This window comes from Gobio gobio (genome assembly GCF_949357685.1).
Source record: "Gobio gobio genome assembly, chromosome: 10".
Classification (NCBI taxonomy): domain Eukaryota; kingdom Metazoa; phylum Chordata; class Actinopteri; order Cypriniformes; family Gobionidae; genus Gobio; species Gobio gobio.
The window spans coordinates 52,537,957-52,564,354 of NC_137116.1; the positions used below are offsets into that span (position 1 = coordinate 52,537,957).

A 26,398-nucleotide genomic window follows, 5' to 3' on the forward strand; every position below is an offset into this window, starting at 1 on the left:
AATTATAAATCAAGTATGAAAAAAGGCCAGCGATTTCATGTTATTATATTGCCCCCACTCTGACAAAGCAATTTGCTTTATTTGTTTACAGCAAAATCAGAGTACTAGCATATTTAGCTTAAAATTAAAATAGATAAGCCAAAATAACAGTTCATAAATATGAATATTATTAATGAACCATTTTGAAAATCAACCTTTTTGAAACTATTGTTAGCTGATGCTAACTAGCTAACTGATGCTAACGTGAGGTAATTTTTAAATATAAAGTCCAAATATGTTTATTCAACCACCTAGTTAGATTACATTTGATGGAAAAACAAAGAATGTGATGTTCAGTACAGTATTTATGATAGTGGGAAGAGATGCTCTCTGGGGGCATTCTGAAAATGTTTTTATTTCCCTTAAATAACAAGTACTCACTAACTATAGTTTACCCCATGGGGGGCGTTTTCCCCCACTCTACCCTAAAATGAAAAAAAAAAAAAAATACATTAATATAAAAAAAATTAAACGATGTAACAAATTAAAAAATTTTTAATTCAAGTCATTTAATTCACTCAAATGCACTGTTCTTGTGGAAAATGACAACTTAACCAGTGAATTCTTGCCAGATGCCAAGACCACATCAGGTGAAAGATGTGGGGAAAATTGGACCAGTGATTTTGGGGTTAAACCCACTCAACAATAACATGATTTTGTATTAATACCAACAAGACAAATCACATTCAAAACAAAGTTTATTCCAAAACGCAAATACAACAATAACAATGATGAATCTTCTTCTGAAATGATTCAACGTTTAGTTTAGTTTTCCTCACTTGGATTGTGAAATGAGAAGACAATTATATGTTCACAACAAGGTTGAAAGATGAGGTTTACTGCTGCTCAGCCAATAAAAAAAAGCTAGAATAGATATTAAAGCAAAACTTGTACAGCGAGAACACACTATGCATACACAATATGTTTGGAGCAGAAATGCAGTTTTTGTTCTCTGAAGAGATAAACTAAGGTTCAATGGCGTGTATATAACATAATAATATATAACATGAAATGGAGTTTCTGAAAGTGCACTGTGGAGAAAGAAACGTTTGCTCTGTCGCACCAAGCACAGCTGAAATATTAAAGGCACTAAGACAAAAAGACACTATTACACACAGCACCAATGAACACACACTAGCAAAACACTTAGTAAAAAAGCAAAACCACGCTAAGAGAAGCAATAAAATATTTCATAATAAGGCAGCAGCTTCTGAAATGCAAATTTCCTTGAATAAGGTACTTTTCCAGTTCCAGAATACAAAGCACAAAAAATCCTGGTTTACATTAATATTACAACTTCAATCGATCACAATATCAAATGCATTGGTGAGGTATCAGCATAAATATGAGGTTTCATAAAGTCAGTCAGCACAGTTTAGTTTAGAAGTACCATCACTCATAACAGAGTTAATATTGTGAGCATAACAAGGCACTTGAAATATAAAACCCTCATCTTTTCCTTTGGAAATAGGGCAGGAGTGTAGGCACAATGTGTTCTCATCATCTCTTCTCATCCATCATGTTTTTTTTTTCAATTTCCTTTCTTCTTTACTGGGGCCTTGGGACTAATGGTAACAGAAAAGAGAGAGAAAAAACACATTCATTATACAGTTAAAGAGAAACAGAGAGCAAAATATATATTTTGTTGGTGGTGGTGTGTGTGTGTGTGTGTGTGTGTGTGTGTGTGTGTGTGTGTGTGTGTGTGTGTGTGTGTGTGTGTGTGTGTGTGTGTGTGTGTGTGTGTGTGTGTGTGTGTGTGTGTGTGTGTGTGTGTGTGTGTGTGTGTGTATTTTTACACATGCATGCTACTCAATGCATTCTTGAATATCATACAGCCATACAGAAGTAAATACCCAGCGATCTCACATTGCTCCTTTGTGAAATGTATATTCGAGTTGTGCTCATATTTTTAAGGTATCTGGTAAATATCTGAAAGTACATGGACACACATTTGTAATGAACAGATTTGGCTATTTAAACTATGCCCATTAAAAATAGGAAAAAATAATCAATAAAAGCCTTTTTTTTGTTGCAAGATCCATAAAGATTAAAGCTTTTAGGGAGGACAGACTCCCTGATGTTTATGAAATCAAAAGTTCAATAAGTAAAGTTCCCTCATACTTCTGGCCATGCAGTTTATTTTTTATAAGGGGTGCATTAAAATTATGATGCAAGAGATCAGTTAGTGGTTAGTTATGCTCATGCAGAAATTAAGCGAAACAACCTGTTCTGATTACATTTTTGATGTCAGCATGTGCCCTAAAAAGCCGGGTGAAGTGGGAAACAGTTTGATAAATGAAATGCTCAATCAGCAAATCATAATTGAGAATCATTTATTAACTATTAATATTTATTAGGGATGCTATCGGTATAACCCAACATATGAGCATGTTGGGTTATACTGATAACTGTATATTGGATGATAAGTCTAAATCCAAATTTTTATATAATTTTAGAGCCTGATTACAAAAACAAAAGTCTCACCATTAAAAGCCATGTCCCAAGCACACAATTATAATGTTCTCATAATAATTTTATGTAGTCTATATGACAGATTTGCACTGCACATGTTGCACTTAACTGCATTTTCCTTTTTTAAGTGATTCTAATCATATTTCAAGCAAATTTAAAACCATAATGGCGAACAGCTGGCATCTGAAATGTCTCAGCTGAAGGAAATAATCCATTATTTATCAGCTTTAATATATCAGCAACATTTTCTCACCGGGATGAAAGAATGAACATGCATCGGCCAATACCGATATATCGTGCATCCCTAATATTTATGCATCACATGACATTTGTTTTACTGCATATTAATAAATGCTGATTTAAAGAAATATTACAATTATTTCAGCATAAAAATGACTAAATTACAGAAAGAAGAATCACTAAAAAACTAATGGGAATTACAAAATAATTAAAATCGCACAAACCCTAAAGTATAGGAGAAATTGTTGCTTTAAGTCTTCATATTTTTCCATGCAAAAGCATTTGTTTTTGCTTTAATTTTAAAACATAATTAGATATGTTTTCATGTATTCAGTTCTTTTGTCTACAATTTATTATACACGTACGCACACACAAGAAAGAATAATTTTTGAGGCTCATATAAGAAACAGAAACTCTATTCTCTATTGGATGTTTATTGTCAGCCTCAAGAAAGAGGCCACTATAAGAAATTAGCCACCAGGGGCTGTAATTCAACTCTTCACAGACTATTTACAATATTGATCATAGTGCCAGAGACAGGGCTTAACAGAGGCCGTCCTTGATTTATCAGCTGCGGTGATGAAATCTGTGCAGTCTTTCTGCAATGATGAGGTGTTAACAGTTGTCACAGAACACACAATTGAACATAAATCTCAACTTGACATGTGCAATGTTTTGTACATGCGATCGCTTTCAGCTCAAGATCTTAAAATCACATCTATTCACCAATGAGCCAAACACACAAAAGAAAACAAAGACAGTGTTTTCAGTTCACGTTGTACTTGTTTCTTTGTGATTCACTGAAAATGCTTCTATCTTTTGTGACCCTAATTAATATTGATGATGATATATCGTTCAAGGCCATGTTCTGACATGTCAAACACCATCATAATAACCTCTCATAAACAAATATGGAAGATTGACATGATGGACAGCATTACGCACAAGTGGTGTGTGTCAGAAAATGGCTTGTAGTAAATTCTCTCATACCCACACACACACACACAGATAACATACTTTACCACACGCACACACACAATCGCTTTAGCTGCCTGAAGCCACTCTCGGCTCATTCGTTTCTGAAAAAGACTCTTAAAAACAATTCCATGATGGGGTTTAAGATCTGGACTATAGATCTTTAGCGATGAAAGGAATACGCCGACTTTTTGGGACTTTATCTTATTCACCGTATCCCCCAGAGTTAGATAAGTCCATACATACCATTCTCATCTCCGTGCCATAACTCTGTCTGACGCACCCACCGCTAGCCTAGCTTAGCACAAAGACTGGAGGTAAATGGCTCCAGCTAGCCTACTGCTCAATAAGTGACAAAATAATGCCAACATTTTCCTAGTTACATGTTGTGTTTAGTTACATCGTGTACATGAAAATAGTCCCCAGCACACTCTCTGTGTAAGCAGGTTGTCACGTTGGTTATATTGACGGAAGTTAGCCTATTTTCAGGCGCTGTGTAATATCATTGTGCCGCTGCACTCATGGTACGGCTCAAAGCTCCTTGATTACTACGCAGGAATGAGAGAATAGTTCCTAGACATATCGGCCTAGAAAATCACAACTTTTCATTTTCCGTCGGTCTTAGTACACGATAACTATACACATCACAACATGTAAATACTAAATAGGAAAATGTTGGCGTTATTTTATTCACTTATTGAGCAGTAGGCTAGCTGGAGCCATTTACCTCCAGTCTTTGTGCTAAGCTAGGCTAGCGGTGGGTGCGTCAGACAGAGTTATGGCACGGAGATGAGAATGGTATGTGTGGACTTATCTAACTCTGGGGGATACGGTGAATAAGATAAAGTCCCAAAAAGACGGCGTGACCCTTGAAGGGAACTAGTAACATCACAATTTGTGAATTAAAGTCAACATGAAACGTTATTTGCAAGCCTTTTTACCATCCCAAATGTAGTTTGAATTGGTGATTGAGACACTTTTTGCCATTGAGATGACTTGGAAAAAGTGTCCCAATCAACCTGGATCCACCCTATTGGTTTCATTGGGAAGGCAGATATTAGATTTAATGGAAGTGTTTTTTTGTTTTTGTTTTTTACATCAATTGCAATTTGCTGTTATTGTAGTAATATGTATCATTACATTCACATGAAGCATCCATTACATTTCTGCATTAAATACAAAAAAAAAGAAGTCCTTTTGAGAACGGAAACATTTTTATTTTTTTAAATAAAACAAACATTTATTTCTTAGAAACGCACATTAAGACCAGCATTATTTAATCAGAAAGTAAATGGAGCTAATTCTGATTTCATGTTGACTTTAAACAAACAAAAAGTCAATTAGTGCTTTATGTAAACCACCACTGAATCCCTGCGAGCCACATTCCTTCATCCAAAACAATAAAGAATTCAAATCCAGCTCTTAACCCAGTCCTTTTAAGCTTTTATGAATTCTGACATGCATATCAAACCCTTCAAGAGCAACAAAAGCCTCTTTACCAAACAACAACCATACACTTCCCCAATATGATCCATCACCTTATGGCCACCAAATTTCAATATGTGCTCTGGTGAGCATTTTCACCACAGCAAAAAAATAAAAAAATAAAGAAGAAATACAACATTCATATCAGGACGTTCTCTTGAGGTGTGTGGGGATTTACTGAGAACTGTTTTGGCATATTTGAATCAAATATGTGCACAAAATTGTTTGTACAATACATAACATAAGACAAATCCACAAATCTTGACTTTTTTTTGCATCATAAAAAGAAGATATGGTATTTTTTGATATGTACAGTGTAAGAACTATATTAACATATATAGTTAGCATTCAGTCACAAGTTGATTGAGAAAGGCACAGCATTAACCAGTTGTTGGTTAAGCAAAACTAGTCCCCCTCACACAGAGACACACGCATTTGCACACACAAAGAAAACAGCTTTCACTAAGGTGCCATTTGGTTAGTCAGTTTTCTGCACAGAGAAGAGCTGTTAGCTGAAAAAATGCCAAAGACGAGGGTAATAAAGCAAGAATCCACATGGACACAATGTGTTAAGTGATTGTCCGTCAAATATTTTGATTTCAAGCGCATTAAAAACACTTTTAATGGAGCTCAATGTCAACTAGTGCTCATTTTCAGACATGCCCTGTAAGTGTGGCATCACTTAACACACTGCATTATGGGTAAGGAGGACTTGCAGAGAATTTTTTTTAAGATGAATGTAACATTAGAACTCCCTGCACGCTGATTTAAAAGCATCCCTTGATCCGACACCTCTGCTATATCAGCCCGAATCACTCAACACACACACATTACTGCTACAGATACGAGTGAATCAAGCTCTTCGCCACTGTACAAACCTTAGAGGTGTTGCCATGAGGTATTGCCATGCTTTAAACATGGCAGACATTCACATCGCTTTCTCAAACATTACTTTTCTTTTTCTCTATTTACACAAGACAAAGAACTTGTAGCATGTAGAAGTAGCTGTGGGTGAATCTCACAAAACCGGTCAAGATTATGCCTGGGTAAAATTTCACACTCCCAAAAAAGCCTAGCGATATGAGGACTAATAAAGGGATAATTCACACAAACATTAAACTTCTGTCAGTCGTTCCAAACCTGTCGTTCATCTTCAGAACACAAATGAAGATCTTTTTGATGAAATCTAAGAGATTTCTGTCCCTCCATTGACTACCACTTAGACGCTTCAAAAAGGATGCTTTTAGTCCAAATTTTCTGAAGAGAAACGATCACTTTATATGATGAACAGATTGAATTTAGGCTTTTATTCACATATAAACATTGAACACCGCACACATCAGCTGTGGTAAACCGAAGCTCAAGCCTGTTCACTTGACTTGCAGGAACCAATGAGAATCATTCTGGTGTTTCGCAGCACGTTTGAGCTTCTGCAGGAACCAATGAGAATCATTCTGGTGTTTCGCAGCACGTTTGAGCTTCTGCAGGAACCAATGAGAATCATTCTGGTGTTTCGCAGCACGTTTGAGCTTCTCAAGAATCAAAGAGGTTCATTCTCACAAGTTAAAGCAAGTACAGTTAAGCTTCTGTTTATGTTCGCTGTTCAATGTTTATATGTGAATAAAAGCCTGAATTCAATCGGTTCATCATATAAAGCGATCAAGTCTCTTCAAAAAATTGGACTAAACCGCTCAACTCATATGGATTAGTTTTATGATCTCTATTAACTTTTTAAAGTGTCAAAGTGTCAGTTGCGTAGCTGTCAATGCAACACGTTCGAGCTTCTGCAAGAACCAATGAGGTTCATTCTTGTGTTACGCCGCACATTTGAGCTTCTGCAGGAACCAATGAGGTTCATTCTTGTGTTACGCCACACATTTGAGCTTCTGCAGGAACCAATGAGGTTCATTCTGGTGTTTCGCAGCACGTTCGAGCTTCTGCAAGAACCAATGAGGTTCATTCTTGTGTTACGCCGCACATTTGAGCTTCTGCAGGAACCAATGAGGTTCATTCTGGTGTTTCGCAGCACGTTTGAGATTCTGCAGGAACCAATGAGGATCATTCTGGTGTTTCGCAGCACGTTCGAGCTTCTGCAAGAACCAATGAGGTTCATTTTGGTGGTACGCCACACGTTTGAGATTCTGCAGGAACCAATGAGGTTCATTCTTGTGTTACGCAGCACGTTTGAGCTTCTCAAGAACCAAAGAGGTTCATTCTCACAAGTTAAAGCAAGTACAGTTAAGCTTCTGTTTATGTTCGCTGTTCAATGTTTATATGTGAATAAAAGCCTGAATTCAATCGGTTCATCATATAAAGCGATCAGGTCTCTTAAAAAAAAAATTGGACTAAACTGCTCAACTCATATGGATTAGTTTTATGATCTCTATTAACTTTTTGAAGTGTCAAAGTGTCAGTTGCGTAGCTGTCAATGGAGGGACAGAAATCTCTCAGATTTCGTCAAAAAGATCTTCATTTATGTTCTGAAGATTTGGGTTTGGAACGACATGAGATTTTCATTGGGTGAACTAACCCTTTGTGACATTTTGTATTGTTTTCATAACAAATAAAGCACATTCCTTTCCTAAATTTGTATTACCATAAATAAAGTGTAAAAAATATATATATATATTACTTAAATGTTAAATTATTTATACATCATGATTTTGAGATATTTTTTTTGCATTGAAGTAATACAAGAGAGCTTTGGGAGCTTAAATTTCACAAGGCAATCTATTAGTACTTAATAGGCTTCTGGGGGGTTTTCTCTTCATTTTGAAGTGGAAGTTACAGGTTGTGTGAGATCCACCCGTTCATTTTCAAGTCAATCCAGCCTGACGTTCCTCTGCTCAGTGGCCTGGCGATTACGTTCACGTCTTCTTCCCCCAAGATCGAGCTGTCGAGCAGGAAAATGCTGTTTAAGGCAAACAGGGAAGGGAGGCGAAGACGAGTTTCAACAGACATCCCAGATTACGAAGGTGAAAATTTTTTGTTTTTTGGTATTAAAAAAAGAAAACTGAAAACAGGGAAACCTACGTCTACATCTCTCTGGTTTGTGCTTTTCCAAATGAATTAAATAACGACCTACACTGAGCCGTACGGTTTATTGTTCACAGAAGCACCCAAACCCACAGCAGCAGAGAGAAATGAGAAAGAGGAGAGAGTTAGGACTTCCACCGAGAGAGAGATAAAGAGAGCGATTAATGGAAGGGGACACAGAAAAGACGCCTTAAGGTCATTTCACCAGCACTGACTTTGGGAGGAAAGCATCCAGCTCCGAGTCTCTTCCATTGCTGTGGCTGGATGAAGATGTGCTGGTGCTGGAAGTGCTGGTGTTTGGTTTGGGGAGACTGTACATATAGACGGCTCCTATAACTAATCCAGCTCCCAGCGTGAAGATCAGGTCCACGTGGAAGCCGAAGAGGTAGACGGAGGTGATCGTGGACACGATGATGGAAAAAGAGGTGGCGAAGCCTTTGAGAATATTGTCTGCGTATTTGACCACAACAGCCACCAGAAGGCCCCCGAACGCCTGGTTGAAAATGACGCCCCACACAAGAGGCGTGTATCCGAACAGGAAGCCTTTCTCAGTAATGGCCGCGCCGTCGTTCCACCACATGCCGAGGAGACCCATGAGAGTCCCGAAGATCCCGAGCTGGATGTTTCTCATCCACACGGAGGCAGAGCTGCCCTTCAAGATCTTCTCGAAGTAAACGCCGGCAAACCCGGAGGACAAGCAAGAGACTATCACGGACACCAGGCCCTTGAAGTAGTTCTGGTTGGTGCCGGTCAAAGCCTCCTTCTGTTTCCCGCTCTCCTGATCCACCTGGACGATGGCCACACCGGCGAACAGCAGCACTAGTGAGATCCACTGGGTTTTAGACAGACTCTTCCGCAGCATGAGCACTGAAAACAATGCTGTGGTCAAGATCTTCAGCTGATATGTGACCTACAAAAAGAAAACGAATTGCATTTCATTGCAATCTTCTTTAAGTTTCAAATCTACACTGGCAGCCTTGTTTTTACTAAACATAATATGTTTTTGGGTAGGGGTGTAACGGTACACGTATTCGTACCGAACTGTTTGGGTACAGGGCTTCTGGTGCGGTGCACTAATGTACCGAACGGTAACGAGTGCAATCCGAGGTCCCACGCGAACATATTAAGTGTTCAGTCCATTTTATTACAAAATTCAAACGATAAATGGCGCTTTGACGCACTTTAATGTGGCCACTGTATAGGCGCATCAGTTCAAACAGCGGCGCAGGAGTGAACGCAATCATCTCTTCCTAAAGAATAAACATTAATTAATATATCTTACGGTAGGGCTGTGCGATAATGAAGAAAAATGCGATATCCTTGTTAAATAATGCGATATTCGATATGCGATACGATATTGCTTTAAGTGTGTAAAATCTATTTCTTTCCCCAACTGATATCTTTCACGTAAAGCTTAACCGACTGTGTTTACATGAATACTCATCAAGACTTAACTGTGTGTGTATTTGACAGTTCAAGTGTGTAACAAGACACAAAAAAAGAACGGCTTGTGCGCACGTTTCGGTATGTTTGTGTCAGACAGCATGAGACTGCAAGGAGTTGTTTTTCGCAAGTTATTGCATTTAATAACTCTTTTTATACTACGGGGCCGTTGAATGCTTGAATCTGATTGGCTGATGAACGTTCTGAGGTGTGCAATTATTTTCTGGGAGATGCACAGCGAACGTAGTTCCAGGCAGCTCTTGACCGCATTACAGTTCCATATCACTTCGCATAGTTAACTGTAATAACGGACTAAAAAACAACAATATGACAGACGATTTTCCTAAAGTAAATCTTAATATTTACGGTCAAGCAAGTCACATAAGTAACAGTCGTGTGCTCAGTCTATTCTCTGATATATGCATCAACCTAAAACGTACACTTTTCACAATGTTGAAGTAGCTTATTAAAATCATTCAGATATTGCGTGCCCTTGCGATATGCATATTGCGATATGTACATTTGCGATATTTCGATCATTTCGATATATTGCGCAGCCCTATCTTACGGTATGTCAAGGATACATTACAACTTACTGAACCATATGTGGTGTAATCTCTCAATCCGTGTTTCAACGGTGGAAAGACGTCAGTAAAGCAGCTTGAGAACAATGTCATAGCATCACATTTACCTCAGAAGTCATTCAGTGTCACAGCTGTTAGTTCACTAGAGAAATCAACTCTTTTGCTAAATATATGCACTATATTAGCCGTTATATTCATCATATTCTACTAAACCTATGACTGATGTCTGGATTATTAATGTATGTTTAAATAAATCTGTCATGAGAATGAGCCACTGTGTATAAATGATTATATTTCAACAATGTGAACGTAAACAATTATTTCAAAAACATAATTTTATAATTAGATTTAGTTAATGCAAAAACTGCCTTATGTGAAGTTTACATGTTTGCATACAATGTGTTATTTGAGTGTTGATTATTATATCTAAACATAAATAGCTATTGAATATAGGCTAATAGTTCGGGCTCTGTCCTTTAATATTATAGTAATGTGTGAGTAAGGGCTCAATATATAGTTTACAGCATTATCTTTAAGAAACTTTTAGTTATAATTGAATTACTTTAAGGAGACACAATTTTTTTCAGTAAACCACTGTTTAATAAAAATAAATAAAAAGCAATTTTGTAAAACTGCTGTACCGAACACGTACAAAACCAAGGTACGTACCAAACCGTCAGTTTTGTGTACCGTTAAACCCCTATTTTTGGGTGAGAAATGCATTCATTTAGGTTTACATTTTGCGCACACCATATTTTCATATCAATAAACTTTATTTCATAGTTGCCAAAACTGTGTTAGACAGTAAGTTTGATTCATTTCCATGAATCTGTCGAGACTCTGTTTCAATTAAATTCATCAGCAATTTGTTTGTTTGTGTAATTAAAATTGTTCATAGAAGTTTCTGTTAGTATTTAAATTTAAATGCATATAAATATGAATCCACATTATGAAAGTTCAGCACTATTTACTGTCACGCTGGTGCATATAAAAATATTCTCAAAGATATTTGCCCTGTTTATTTACTGACAAGCTAAATAGAAAAAGAAAATATAAATGGAATATAAATAGAAAGAAAATAGTTTTGTTTTTAAAACTAAAATGATTTAAAAAATAGTTTTTGTAATGTAAATAAAGCAAAAAAATGGATGAACATAAACTTAAGAAAAAAGAAAAAAAATGTTCCAAAAGCAAATATCTAAAACATATCTAAAATATCTAATATCGTAAAGCTATAGAGAAATATTAAACGAAACAGGACAAAAGTCACACAACTGACACATCAAATAAAAACAAAATCAATATATGAATAAATACTATAATAATATAATATATAATAAATAATAGCAAAATACTGCATAGAAAAAAAAATATTTTAAGATTTTAATGTACATTCAATATTTTAAAACTACTTGGCTACAAAAGCTGTCTGATCAGATACAGGAAAGAAAATGATCATGAAAGTACAACAGTTTCTGGTGTAATAAACTTTAACTAACATAAGCAAACTTAAAAGGTTATAAAACTTTACAATAGTGCACATATGAAGTGAGTGACAGGAGAGAGGAGGAGAAGGAAGAAGGAAGTGGAGCAGGTTTACCTGGAAAGTGGCCGCTGGTAAATTGGAAATGGCCACATACTGCAGGTTGTTCTGTAAAGTGTAGATGAGTGACGGAATGGCTAACTTCAGTGTGTCCGAATGCTGTATGACTATAGAGTCATACAACAACCATACGAAGGCCTTCACGTTACCTGCATTTACATAAAATAAACAAATGACACATGGTTATCAGACACATTGCTGCACTACTACTACCACTTTTTTTGTTATTAATAGTAATTTTGTGATACTATTTTAATTTAAAATAACTGTTTTTCAAGAAACATTTCTGTTATCAGACACATTGCACTACTACTTTTTGATGTTGTTGTTGTTGTTAATAGTAATTATGTGATACTATTTTAATTTAAAATAACTGTTTTCTGTCAAGAAACATTTCTGATTATTGTCCTGCTTAATATTTTTGTGGAAACCTTGATACATTTTTTGAATAGCAAGTTAAAAAAGAACAGTATTTTATTTGAAATGTAAATCTTTTGCAACATTATAAAATGCATTTACGGACACTTTTTATCAATTATCAAAATAATAATGCATCCTTGCTGAATAAAAGTATATGAAAAAAAAAATAGTCACTCCAAACTATATAGAAAAATATTTGGAAACTTAAGCTACACTTGTGTGATATGAGTGTCATTACATTTTAATATTTTAAAAATATCAAAGTGGCATTTAGTTTATCATAAAAAAACATATTATATATATATATATATATATATATATATTGCTTGAAAATAACACAAAAAGTATTGTGAGATAAGACATTAATCTTATTAAAAGAACTTAAAGGGTTAGTTCACCCAAAATTGTTAATTTACATGTAACCTGTACAAACATGAAAGATTTTCGTTCGATCTTTGAAACACAAATGAAGATATTTTTACATGAATTCTGAGCAATATCCATCCCACCATTGATAAACTCTGTTCATCATTTAAAGGGATAGTTCACCCAAAAATGAAAATTAGCCCATGATTTACTCTCCCTCAAGTCATCCTAGGTGTGTAAGACATTCTTCTTTCAGACGAACACAATCAGAGTTATATTTTTAAAAAATAGTGTGCAAGCTTACTGTGATTACTAAAATCAATCTGTCATTTTCTTTGTAAGAGAAATGAATGTGTTAAAGGCCACAGTGTTGCCCCCTCAGGGGACAGGTGAGAATGCCTCCTGAGGGGGAGCTGATTTGTGGGAAGAGGAGAAACAATGTTGAGCTAAATGCAAATTGAGTCTATTTTAAAGGGTTAGTTCACCCAAAAATGAACATTACCCCATGATTTACTCTCCCTCAAGCCATCCTAGGTGTATCTGACATTCTTCTTTCAGACGAATAAAATATGAGTTATATTAAAAATGTCCTGACTCTTCCAAGCTTTATAATGGGAATTAATTGGGTTTTCGTTTTTGAAGTCCATAAAAGTGCATCTATCCATCATATAACTGCTCCGGAGGTTAATAAAGGCCTTCTGAAGCGAAGTGGCGTGTTTGTGTAAGAAAAATATCCATATTTAAAACTTTATAAAGTAAATTATCTACCTTCCACCAGATCGCCTTCCATATTCAACTTACGTAAAAAGTGTAACACCTATTGCAGTTCAAAATGTTTACCCTACGTCCGACGACATTGCACACCAGTTACGTTTTTTTCCGATCTGGTGGAAATGAGATATTTTACTTTAAAAAGTTTTAAATATGGATATTTTTCTTACACAAACGCGCCACTTTGCTTCAGACGGCCTTTATTAACCCCCAGAGCCGTGTGGAGCAGTTTCATGATGGATAGATGCACTTTTATGGACTTCAAAAACAACCCAACAAGTCAATACTATTATAAAGCTTGGAAGAGCCAGGACATTTTTAATATAACTCTGATTGTGTTCGTCTGAAAGAAGAATGTCAGATACACCTAGGATGGCTTGAGGGAGAGGAAATCATGGGATAATTTTCATTTTTGGGTGAACTAACCCTTTAACATAGACTCAATTTGCATTTAGCTCAACAATTTTTCTCCTCTCACAAATCAGCTCCCCCTCAGGAGACATTCTCACCTGTCCCCTGAGGGGGCAACGCTGTGGCCTTTAACCCATTAGTTTCTCTTACAAAGAAATGACAGATTGATTTGAGTAATCATAGTAAGCTTGCACGCTATTTTTTTTAAATATAACTCTGATTGTATTTATCTGAAAGAAGAATGTCTTACACTATCTCTGTCATAAACTAATGTCATAAACTATCCCTCTAAAGCAAACGTGACCAATTCATATTCGTTTTACAATCTCTTCATGAACTTTTTGAAGTGCCAAAGTGGTAGTTGAGTAGACTGTCAATGGAGGGACAAATCTTCAGGTGGGTTTTAAAGATAAACGAAAGTCTTAAAGGGTTAGTTCACCCAAAAATGAAAATTCTGTCATTAATTACTTACCCTCATGTCGTTCGACACCCGTCAGACCTCCGTTCATCTTCAGAACAAAAATGAAGATATTTTAGTTGAAATCTGATGGCTCTGAAAGGCCTCCATTGGCTCAATGGCACTTTACACTCTCAAGACCCTTAAAAGGCACTAAAGACGTCGTTACAAAGTCCATCTCACTACAGTGGTTCTACAATAACTTTATGAATCGGCGAGAATAGTTTTTGTGTGCAAAAAAACCCTAAATAACGACTTATATAGTGATGCCGATTTCAAAACAAGGCATCATGAAGCTTCGAAGCGTTATGAATCAGTGAGTCGAATCATGATTCGGATCGCGTGTCAATCCGCCAAACTGCTGAAATTTGGCGATCCAAACCGCTGATTCGACTCACTGATTCATAACGCTTCGAAGCTTCATGAGGCCGTGTTTTGAAATCGTCATCACTATATAAGTCGTTATTTAGGGTTTTTTTGCACACACAAAAACTATTCTCGCCGATTTATAAAGTTATTGTAGAACCACTGTAGTGAGATGGACTTTGTAACGACGTCTTTAGTACCTTTTATGTGTCTTGAGAGTGAACCGTGCCATTGTGCCAATGGAGGCCTTTCTCAGCCATCAGATTTCAACTAAAATATCTTCATTTGTGTTCTGAAGATGAACGGAGGTCTTACGGGTGTCGAACGACATGAGGGTAAGTAATTAATGACAGAATTTTCATTTTTGGCTGAACTAACCCTTCAAGGGTTTAAAACGACATGAGTGTGAGTAAATAAGAGAATTTTCATTTATGGGTGAACTATCCCTTTAACACATATACACGTGTTGTAGGCTCCACAATGTGACTCCAGTGAACACACCTTTCTTCTGTATCAGGATGATGAGCAGACAGGTGAAGACTTTAAGAACTTCTGCCATCACCACGGCTGATGTGGTGAAGAAATGATCTCCGGGCAACGTCCGCACGTAGCGGATGCTGAGGATGAGCGATGCATTCTGGACCACCAGAATGGCCAAACTGATGTACTTCAACTTCTTGTCCACTGCAAGAGACACAAGCACAAGAATATATTCAGCTGGAGGCTGAACTAACAGATCTGAACAGTCAATGGTTTGCTTGTATATTCAGTTAGGACACGACACACCTATACACGTCGACAGTGGGCCAATGTTTGCTCAATCCGGTGCCAACACCCTGCTTACAGACACTTCATTCATTCACACCAATGTGTGTGCAGAAAAATATTAATGTAGTTCACTGGCTAACTAGTGTTTTTCTGGTTACCAAATGGCCAAAACTACACATTTTAATACTAAAATCACATTAAAATGTGAGAAGAAAACAAGTCGAAAGACAGAAATAAAGTCAAAATCGTCACAGAAATGCAAAAAATAAGTTCTTTATGACGATCACAATAACAGAGAATAGCCCATATAACAAAAAAAGCTCAGGTTTCTATAGACAAGACGAACAGGAACTGTGATCCTGTTTTTCCAGGTTTATGGCGTGCTGGTCGGGTGTCTATTCTCCTGTGAAGAATGCCATAAATCCAGACAGACGGACGTTTCACACACCTTCTGCCACACCGTCAAAACTCACTGAAGACACAACAACAACATGATGATGTGAAAAGAGCTTCTGTCTGCAAGAGGACATTGGATGGACAGGATGAAAGTTTTTTTTTTTATACAGAACACCGCCACAATGTAGAGTTCTGTTAGATTGGATAGATATAGAAATATCAGATATTGATTGATCGAATCACTGGCAGAAGATATCAGTCTTCTATCAGCCTGAGAGTTTCCTGGGAAAGCCAGGGAGACGAAGTGATGATAGTAAAAAGAGTAGAGTTTATTGAATAATCCTAGTTGCGTGTGTTTCAATGCTCAAGGCTCAAACTCCGTCTACGATTACTCAGTGCTCAGATTTCATCTGACCGGTACAATATCAACACGTGTTATTATGCCAAGGGGAAAAACAATGGAAAATTACTGCTTCGCAACGTCGTCCTGTGACGTTAAAAACATTCAAATGGAGACATTATCTCATCTCTAACTCGAGAAGATAAACTTCGTCGTCAAAACACACAATCGTAAGATTAAGCAACAATAGCAAGCATTGCAAAGAGCAAGGAAATACTAAAAACATTAAACGACAAATGCATAATACAATTATTAAATGATAATGTGAAGAAACTAGTAATAATAATAACATGAATAAATTATAAATCAAACGGCATAAATGACTAATGATACCTGAAAAAGAAAATGTATGGTTTCTTTCTTAAAGTAAAACACACAGGTTGTTATTGAGAACCCTTCGATCCGTCAGTTCTGTTGCATTTTTACACATGCACAAACGATTCAAAGGAAGAGAAATTTGTGCAAAACATCCGCTGTACATCCAGACTCAATTTGTTAACATTAGTACATGCATTAGGTGTGAACTAATGCTGCATTCCAGGCAGGTATTTGAGCCCGTAAATCACAACTTCAAACCACGACTTTGTAGCGTTCCAGGCAAAGTCACGCCAAACTGCCTGAGCGTAAGGAATTGTGGTAGCTAGATGTAAACAAAGCATGGCGGACCGTATGGGGCTTATGCTCATTTACAATTAGTGTTAGACCGATATATCGGCCGGCCGATATATCTGGTCGATATTTGGGATTTTTACGTGTATCGGCCAATACAAGGCTGCTGCGTTCGCCGATATTTTTTTCCCTGCATTATTTAGAGACAGGCGTCCACAGGGCAGCTCTCACCGTCTTCAAACTCTCTTGCTCTCCCTCGCGCATATTAATCAAAATCAATTGAGAATTGACACGATGGTAAAAGGTCGAAAGACTGAAGTTTCACATTGAGCATTGGGAGATTTTTTCCTGAATTACCGCTGGTGTTGCTCTACAAGAGATTAAGTTAAGTGCACCTACACTCTAAAAAATGCTGGGTTAAAAATAACCCAAGTTGGGTTGAAAATGGACTAACCCATCAATTGGGTTGTTTTAACCCAGCAATTGGGTTGTTTTAAGCAAACATTTAACCCAACCGCTCGGTCAAAACAACCCAATTGCTGAGTTAGTCCATATTCAGCCCAACTTGGGTTATTTTTAACCCAGCACTTTTTAGAGTCTAACCATTAAATGACTAGGTTGTAAATAGTTTTAAAATTAAGTATAGTACAGTCAGTGTGCACTTTATTATGCCGCTTGCTTGTTGATACTGTGTGCAATAGTGTAATTATTTTATTTATGCTTAAATATTTATTTTCAGAATTTATTTTCACCACTGAACTCTTTTTTTTAACTCTTTGTTTTTACTATTTGTTAAATATAGTTTTTTTTTTGTTCAATAAATGTTCCTTTTTTAAATTGTAAATTTTAAATTATCATCATGATCATAGTGTCATTTTTATGTTGTAAATTGAGGGAGCAAAAGCAGTATTGGCTCCAAGTATCGGCTCAAGAAAATCAGCAGCCCGTATCGGTCATCGGCTAAGGCTGATGAAAAAAAAATCGGCATCGGCACTAAAAAATCCATAACGGTCGATCCCTATTTACAATCATTTCTGTCGGCTAAGGTGCTTACTCCTTGCTTATTTGAGGGAAACAGACGAGAAAAAACAGCGCATAAGGCAAGAGAAGCGGTTATACCTTTTATTTTACGTTATTCGTACGTAATATTGTACGACTTTCATAAACACTGTATCCGTAGGGGCTGCCATTGTTGTATCGCGGGCTGTGTGACGTCAGAGCGCATAACTGGGAGAACATCGATGTAGAACGAGTTCACGAGTGGGAAGTCATGGGTTTGAGAAAAGGTCGATGCATCGATGCAAACAGAAAAACCTGTTGATAGACGAATGTTCGTATGCTGGTGAATTGGCTTCATTTAAGATAAAATGGACAAACAACCTGCTCCAATATTTCGGCAACACGACTAATGGTGGTGGTCCAGTGGGTTAAACCATGGAACTGACACACAGAAGGTTGCTGGTTCGATCCCAGCGATCATCACCAGTGTGTTCTTGAGCAAGGCACTTTACTCCATGTTGCTCCAGGGGGATTGTCCCTGTAATAAGGGCACTGTAAGTCGCTTTGGATAAAAGTGTCTGCCAAATGCATAAATGTATATGTATATTGAGAGAATCGCTTTGTAAACAATATGAAGAAACATATGCGGTTCCACTCAGAGCTGGAGAAACAATTCTGTTACAATCACGAACACTCCCGGTTTCCGTCAAAGGACCCTCGAGCAAGTAGCAAAGCTTCCACCGAATTCTGAAGAGGCGAAACTAATTACCCGGTCAGTGGCGGGTTTTATTGATTTAAAGATTTGCGCCCGTTGTGGATAACCAAGCATTTTGCACATTGTTACAGGTACTTGAGCCACGAAACGGCTTGCCCTCACGTTGTTAACGTTGTTTGTTAAAATGTTCTAAAGAAACTTTTCAAAAAATTGTCACAGTTAGTTGTAAATAGGGTTGGGTATCGTTTGGGTTTTTTCCGATACCGGTGCCAAACCGATACTTTTAAAACGGTACCGGTGCCTAAACGGTGCCTGAACCGATACTTTAAAAAAAGAGCCACAAAACGAGGTGGATGAGATTAAATTTTTTTTATTATTATTTAAATTGAACAATTTATTACAAGTTTAAAGTATACTTAAATATGTAAATATAAATAAATACAAAACACAATTTACATAAATTCACAGTAAAACTAAAGCCACCTAACCCAACTACAATAGGCCTAATTTAACTCTAAATACAGTAATAACAGCAGTAGTCTGTATTCTTGGTATGCTACAAACCAGCTTCAAGCTTTAGCTTTATTTTGCAGAAATATGACCATATTCTCTGGCTAAATATTTTAGAGCGCATCACCTTATTGTTTCCATGGAGACGCGTCATGCTTCTCACATGACACACAGCTGCTACAATAGCGCTGTATGACAGCTCACTCAGCTGTATCGGGTTTATTTCGCTTTTTCTTTTTTAATCAAAATATTCACAAACTTTCTAACTATGTCATGAACTATCTGATATTCTGATTTTCAAATATGTGTGTGAGTAAATGTGTGTTAGTTGATCTATACTGCGCGATGGGCGGCGCCACGTTAGTTTGCGCCTCAGAGAATCGGATCTGTCGGATTTACATCACATACATGTATCTTCATCTCACGAAATACATGAAAGTAAGTGACGTGCTGAACTGGGAGAAGAATAGAGTAAACTGTATAGTCACTATATAATGAGTATCTGATGTGAATAAAACACTTAGTCAAGTTATCTTAACTGTCTGAAAGGATTGTTTTTGCCGCTTCCATAGACATCATTGTGTATTTTTTGCTAGTACTTATGAGCATTTAAATGTCTGAAACCTAAAATAAACATGATGTGGATGAAAACACTGAATAGTTGTGATATGTGACGAGCGCTGAGCGTGTCTGTCTCTGGCTCAGCGCCGGCCAAAGCGCGAAAGCACGTTTGATTTTAAGTGGCACCGAAATGAGGCACGAAATCTGCGTTCTGATTCGGTCTGGTACATACCGGTCATAAAGGTACCGGTGCCATATTGGCACCGGGTTTCGGTACCCAACCCTAGTTGTAAATTGAGAACTTTTTATTCTTAATGATTGTTCTTTGCAATTAATTTGTATGGCTTACTATGTTTCATTCAGAGCTTGTTAATCCTGAATATAACTTTGTTAATAAAATAAAAGTATTGAAAGAAATCTTCATAATCGTTTTTAATATGGCAATACTGTCAAACAGATATTATAACTATAAACAAAAAGCATAGTAACTCCAATTTTGGTTAAAATGTTAAGTGCCTTAAGATTCCCACCCCTACGTTCCAGTGCACTTTCACGGGTAGAAGGTTGGAAAAACACGGGTTGCCTAGAACGCGGCATAACAATGACCATCTTTAGTTTCATTCATCTAGATTGTCGATTTAAAAATATAGTATAGCTGATTCACATTTGTTCATAATAAATGGTCAACTATATGCATGTAGAATTTAACCTTTACAAAAATCTAGACCTAGATTAATAAATACTATAAAAATATTCACTGTTAGTTAAAGCCACAATATGTAATTTTTCGCTGCTTGAGTTTGCTTATTGAAAACAAAGGCGTATCTTGATGACGCCATGAGTTCGCAGAGCTTTTATTATTATGCCACAGATGAACGCTTCCGCTTCTTCCGCTCATGTGTATGTGGGGTAAAACAGCGCTGTTTTATCATATTAGATACATTTGAGTGTGTTGAAAAAGTTATGTTATAATGCTACTCTGTAAATCAAGAAAACCAGATTTCAACAATAAGACTAACTGTGTTGAGCGATGTAACAATGATTTGTTTTCTGTGATGAATGTATCCAAGCAGTTGCTCATCTGTCTAATAAAACACATCATATATTAAAGTAGGGCTGAACGATTCATTGCATTTGCGATAATATCGTGATATGATAAAACACGATTTCCTAACCGCAAAGGCTGCGATTACAGGTCTGCAGAAGAAGCATCAACCTGGCACGTTACACATATCGTATGCCTGGCCTAAAAGAAAAACAAACAGTTTGTGTTTAATCTATCTAATATTGTGTTGTTCATACTACATAGGCTACAAAAGAGGATGATTCTTGATCAATTCTGAGCTTAGATTTTAACTGCGCGGTGGCACTGCGTGTGTTTTAGAAATATTTTTTCCAAAATCGTTCAGCCCTATATTAAAGCATATTTGGTGTTTCCATGGTTTCTACAAAATAAAACTAGGGCTGCACGATTTGGGGGAAATATCTAATTGCGATTTATTCTGGTTAAAATTGCGATTTAAAATGATTATTATTATATTTATTAATTTTTACAAATGAAAAGTGTGTTATATAACATTTTGTGCTTATATATTAATGTGACTAATAATAATTATGATTATTATTATTGCTAAATAAAAATAAGAAATATTACTATTACAATAACATTCATTATTAAAATTTTTAAATAGAGCATTTAAGAATAAATATAACAGCATAATAATAATAATATTTATATTTTACAGAAAACTAAAAATTATGGGTTACCTGTTAGTATGCAGACAGCCTATGACTAAAAATGTAGGTCTAAAGATTTATTGTAAAAAAACAATTATTATTATTACAAATCTGTGCTTTTTATCTGTGATATCAATTTCTTAAAGTCTATGTCTTTAATATAAAATATGAGCCTCTTATGCATCCACTGTGGGGATTAAAACTCCTGTAAATTGAAGAAAAACATATGGATTGTCATATACATTTATTTAGAGAGACGTTTTATTTCTCTTATTTTCTACCCCAAAAATGTCTTTCATACTGGAGGCCAGAGGGCACATTTGCGCAGAGAAGTAATCGTTTGTTTTCAGGAAACCCCTATGGGAAATTCCTAACGTGAAACTTGCATACTTCTGCGACAAGATATGGTGTATTTGAGTTCTTCAAGCCTTCTCTGGTATTTTCATAATAATAAAAGTATGCATTGCTGATTGACATTCTGTGACAAGAAGCCACATCAGCTCGACTGACGATATGAAGGGAGTTAAAACATGTTATTAAACGTTGTATTTGGTTGGACAACAGGTTTATGAACGCTTCGCATTAGTTTGTGAAGATGTTTGACACATGTTGCTCAAACTCGCAGTCTTTCAGACGGAGCAGCGTTTACTGATCACAGAGACGCTCTTCACTGACACGCTGGGCATTTATTTATTTCATTAAAATCGTAGCCTTTGCGCTTTCATAATCGCACATAAGCCAAATCGCGATTGCGGTTCGATTTCGATTAATCGTGCAGCCCTAAATAAAACAAAAAAAAAACAAGAATCCGGAAATCAAGGGCAACGCGGATTTGATGTCAATGATAGGCGACGCACGGACATTCTTGGAAACATTTGGGATAATACACAAGTCAACAAAATATATAACAAAATGTTCTAGTGGTTTTTGGATATTTTAATGCCAAAATCTTACATATTGTGCCTTTAATGACACCAAATGCATTTACTAACTTTAATTTGTTAATGTTTGTTCAAATGTGCAACACTCCCAAAGTAAATTGGGAATGATTTTATTAGTTTAGTTTTTTAGTAAACAAACAAAAAAATTGTTTTCCTTTATGATTGTATCATTCATACAACAAAGGGTTAAAAAGGAGAGATAAACGGGGGAAAAAATTATTTAAATTTTTTTTTTAATAATTGACCATTATTTGGTCTCTATAACATTCTTACAAAAATGTACCATGGTAACCATATCCTCAAAAATAAAGTACTGTAACAGAATACCATAATACCAGAGTACTTTGGTACTGATTGCCATGCTGTAGTACTTCAAAATTACATACATAAGCAAAAAAAAACTATAACATAGAATTATTAGAGATATCATTGTTGCTACTGTACAATCATAGTACATTAATGAGATCAACTTTACATGACAATCTTTGCATTTTCATTTCTTTAGGATATCACTGCTAACCTTAACTCTGAATGTACCACTTTTAAGTGATTGTATCATTCGGCAATATCATAATAACAGATGCCATGTGTTATTTACATTGTGTATAACGTCCAAAAGCATGGTAATATTATAGTAGGCTTATTAAAAGGTAACCACTAAGCAATTTGGGTGGTAACTATGGTCACCATGTAACATTTTCATATTAACTTCATTGCATTTGCATTTACATCTGACAGCCAAAGCATAGAGACCTTAAACACTCAGGTGTGTGAATCTGAGATACTGAAGATGAAAATTTGTTTTTTTTACCTTCATTCTGTCTGCGGGCTGTTTTATCCTCGGTGCTTTTGTTTGGACTCTCATTGCCTGTCGCTGCCATCATCATCTTCATCAAACATGAACCTAATCCTGGCCAAAACTCACACGATCCGCTCGATCTGTAATGATTACAGCGCGTAATGATAGTTTCCCTCCATCAAACAGCTCACAGGAGCGGCGAATGAGGTCGGAGTGATCAGAGATGCTTGAGGAAAAGTGTTGACGTCCCCAAGCACGCAATCACTTCCTGTTGCCGTTCGCGAGAGGATCGACCAATCACACGCGCCCACGGTCTTCTTCGCTTCACCGCGTTCTGAACTACGGAAACGTATTAGCGCCGCGCGCAGGAACGAATCAAACAAATGGCTTAAAAAGTACCACAAATTATGATATTTTTTATTTTGCCTTTGTAACTTGTGGAGTAACCAAGTGGCTTGGTATTAGTGTTCAATTTTTTGAAAAGGTATTACTGTGGTACTTAATATGTTAGATTGTTGGATCTAAAAACCAGTATAACAATGTTACAGTGTATATTTCATTGACTTGTGTACTTACATTATCCCAGATGTTTCCAAGAATGTTTAAATCCAGGGAAATACCCGATTTTAACAAGGACACGGACCGTGTCCGTGCGTCGCCTATGAGTGACGTCATACCTGCCCGAGATAACAAATGTTTGGAGGTTTCACCATGACAACAACAACTCCTTGGTCTTTAAAAATGACTGACATCAATGTAAAGATCAAATTTAGCGCTCTTATGGAAATATGATCACATTAAAATCTGACTAATTTTCAAAATGTCCAACAAAAAGGAAAATGTTATGGGGTTTCGAAACAAAATATTAAGAATTTAAAAAAAATGACACAGCAAGAAGAAAAGAGCTGTCTATGGAAGAGGACATCTTAAAGAAAAACATTTTTCATTAGTTCTTATTTTTATTTCGTTTTGACTTTTTGTTTCCAAATTCAGTTTAGTTATAATTAGTTTTTAAAGTGGGTTTGCTAGTTTAGTTTAGTTCTTATTTTTTTTAAATGCTTAGTTTTAGTTTAGTTTTTATTAGTTTTAGTCTTTTTTTGTCATTTGAGTTATTTGTCAGGGGCAAGATTCAAAAAGGTCAGAAAAAGTATTGTGTAATAATAACTCAACGAAAACATCATACAATTTTAGAAAATGAACTACATTAGTTCATGTAGTTGATGTAGAAGAGAGATTTGAACAATAAAGCTATGTAGTAATTTTTGATACCTTTATAGGCTAAATTTATTTTAATTTAATCTAAGTGCTTAATAATAATTGATCAACTAAAACTCTATGTGTAATGGATTAAGGGTATGATAATTACATAATATCTAAATAATGCAAAATGATTATTATTATAAATAGGCTTTGCTAAAAGCCAGACGCTTTAGTCTTTAAAAACCATTTGCCATGTAATGACCTTTAATTTGGAGAAACTCAGGGAGTGACTTTATTTAGTCAGAGGTGTGTCACTTTGCTCACAGCTGATTGGTCCAAATTCAGTTTCTCTTATCCAGAACATAACCTTAGGTTAGCCATGGAGTGTAAGTATGGAGATGAACACTGTAAAATCCAAATCACTTTCATGGTCCCTAAAACCCAGGGTTGGTGCAAACTAAACTGAAACATAGCTAGCTAGCCACCTAAACCGGCTTCATGGTATAGGCCCCAGTTTATCAGGCATTTGGGAAGACAAATGCCTGAAGTAAATAGGGAAAGAAATTATATATCAATATTCCTATAAATATTAGATATTATTATAAAAATGTTGAGAATTATTATTCACCCATTATTACACTTATTTTTTCACTACATGTTGCCCCAAGAACACATTGCATAAAGTAAAATGGTATATCAATTCATTCTGTTATATCTTTCATAACATAGTTGAGAATCATTTTTATACAAAGTTTGGTTTAAAAAAAAAATCCACTGAAACGGTCTCTCAGGAAGTATGATGTGTTGCTCTACAGGGACCTGTAGATGGCAGAAGCATACAATAATATCTGCATAGTCTTATAATCACATACAATAATATCTGCATAGTCTTATAATCACATACAATAATATCTGCATAGTCTTATAATCACATACAATAATATCTGCATAGTCTTATAATCACATACAATAATATCTGCATAGTCTTATAATCACATACAATAATATCTGCATAGTCTTATAATCACACACAATAATATCTGCATAGTCTTATAATCACACACAATAATATCTGCATAGTCTTATAATCACATACAATAATATCTGCATAGTCTTATAATCACATACAATAATATCTGCATAGTCTTATAATCACATACAATAATATCTGCATCTTATAATCACATACAATAATATCTGCATAGTCTTATAATCACATACAATAATATCTGCATAGTCTTATAATCACATACAATAATATCTGCATAGTCTTATAATCACATACAATAATATCTGCATAGTCTTACAATCACATACAATAATATCTGCATAGTCTTACAATCACATACAATAATATCTGCATAGTCTTATAATCACATACAATAATATCTGCATAGTCTTATAATCACATACAATAATATCTGCATAGTCTTACAATCACATACAATAATATCTGCATAGTCTTACAATCACATACAATAATATCTGCATAGTCTTACAATCACATACAATAATATCTGCATAGTCTTACAATCACATACAATAATATCTGCATAGTCTTATTATCACATACAATAATATCTGCATAGTCTTACAATCACATACAATAATATCTGCATCTTATAATCACATACAATAATATCTGCATAGTCTTACAATCACATACAATAATATCTGCATAGTCTTACAATCACATACAATAATATCTGCATCTTATAATCACATACAATAATATCTGCATAGTCTTACAATCACATACAATAATATCTGCATAGTCTTACAATCACATACAATAATATCTGCATAGTCTTATAATCACATACAATAATATCTGCATAGTCTTATAATCACATACAATAATATCTGCATAGTCTTACAATCACATACAATAATATCTGCATAGTCTTATTATCACATACAATAATATCTGCATAGTCTTACAATCACATACAATAATATCTGCATCTTATAATCACATACAATAATATCTGCATAGTCTTACAATCACATACAATAATATCTGCATAGTCTTACAATCACATACAATAATATCTGCATAGTCTTACAATCACATACAATAATATCTGCATAGTCT

At 35.7% G+C, this 26,398-nt stretch overlaps 1 protein-coding gene across 1 annotated transcript; it reads right to left on the reverse strand.

Annotated features, from left to right (window-relative positions):
- Positions 1-720: 720 nt before the first annotated feature.
- Positions 721-23,383, reverse strand: slc35a2 (solute carrier family 35 member 2). Its single transcript, XM_079828004.1, has 5 exons — positions 23,116-23,383; positions 15,170-15,352; positions 11,875-12,026; positions 8,463-9,157; positions 721-1,604 (listed from the first exon to the last, which is right to left on the reverse strand). Exons 1-5 carry the CDS (start codon positions 23,195-23,197, stop codon positions 1,571-1,573), a joined length of 1,146 nt encoding a protein of 381 aa, XP_079684130.1. The 5' UTR covers positions 23,198-23,383; the 3' UTR covers positions 721-1,570.
- Between the last annotated feature and the right edge of the window lie 3,015 nt (positions 23,384-26,398).

Coding starts and splice junctions, on each gene's coding strand:
- slc35a2 (XM_079828004.1), bottom strand. CDS start 23,197: ATGAAGATGATGATGGCAGCGACAGGCAATGAGAGTCCAAACAAAAGC. Junction 12,027..15,169: donor CATCCTGATACAGAAGAAAG/GTGTGTTCACTG, acceptor ATGTAAATGCAG/GTAACGTGAAGGCCTTCGTA. Junction 1,605..8,462: donor CTGGATGCTTTCCTCCCAAA/GTCAGTGCTGGT, acceptor TGTTACCATTAG/TCCCAAGGCCCCAGTAAAGA.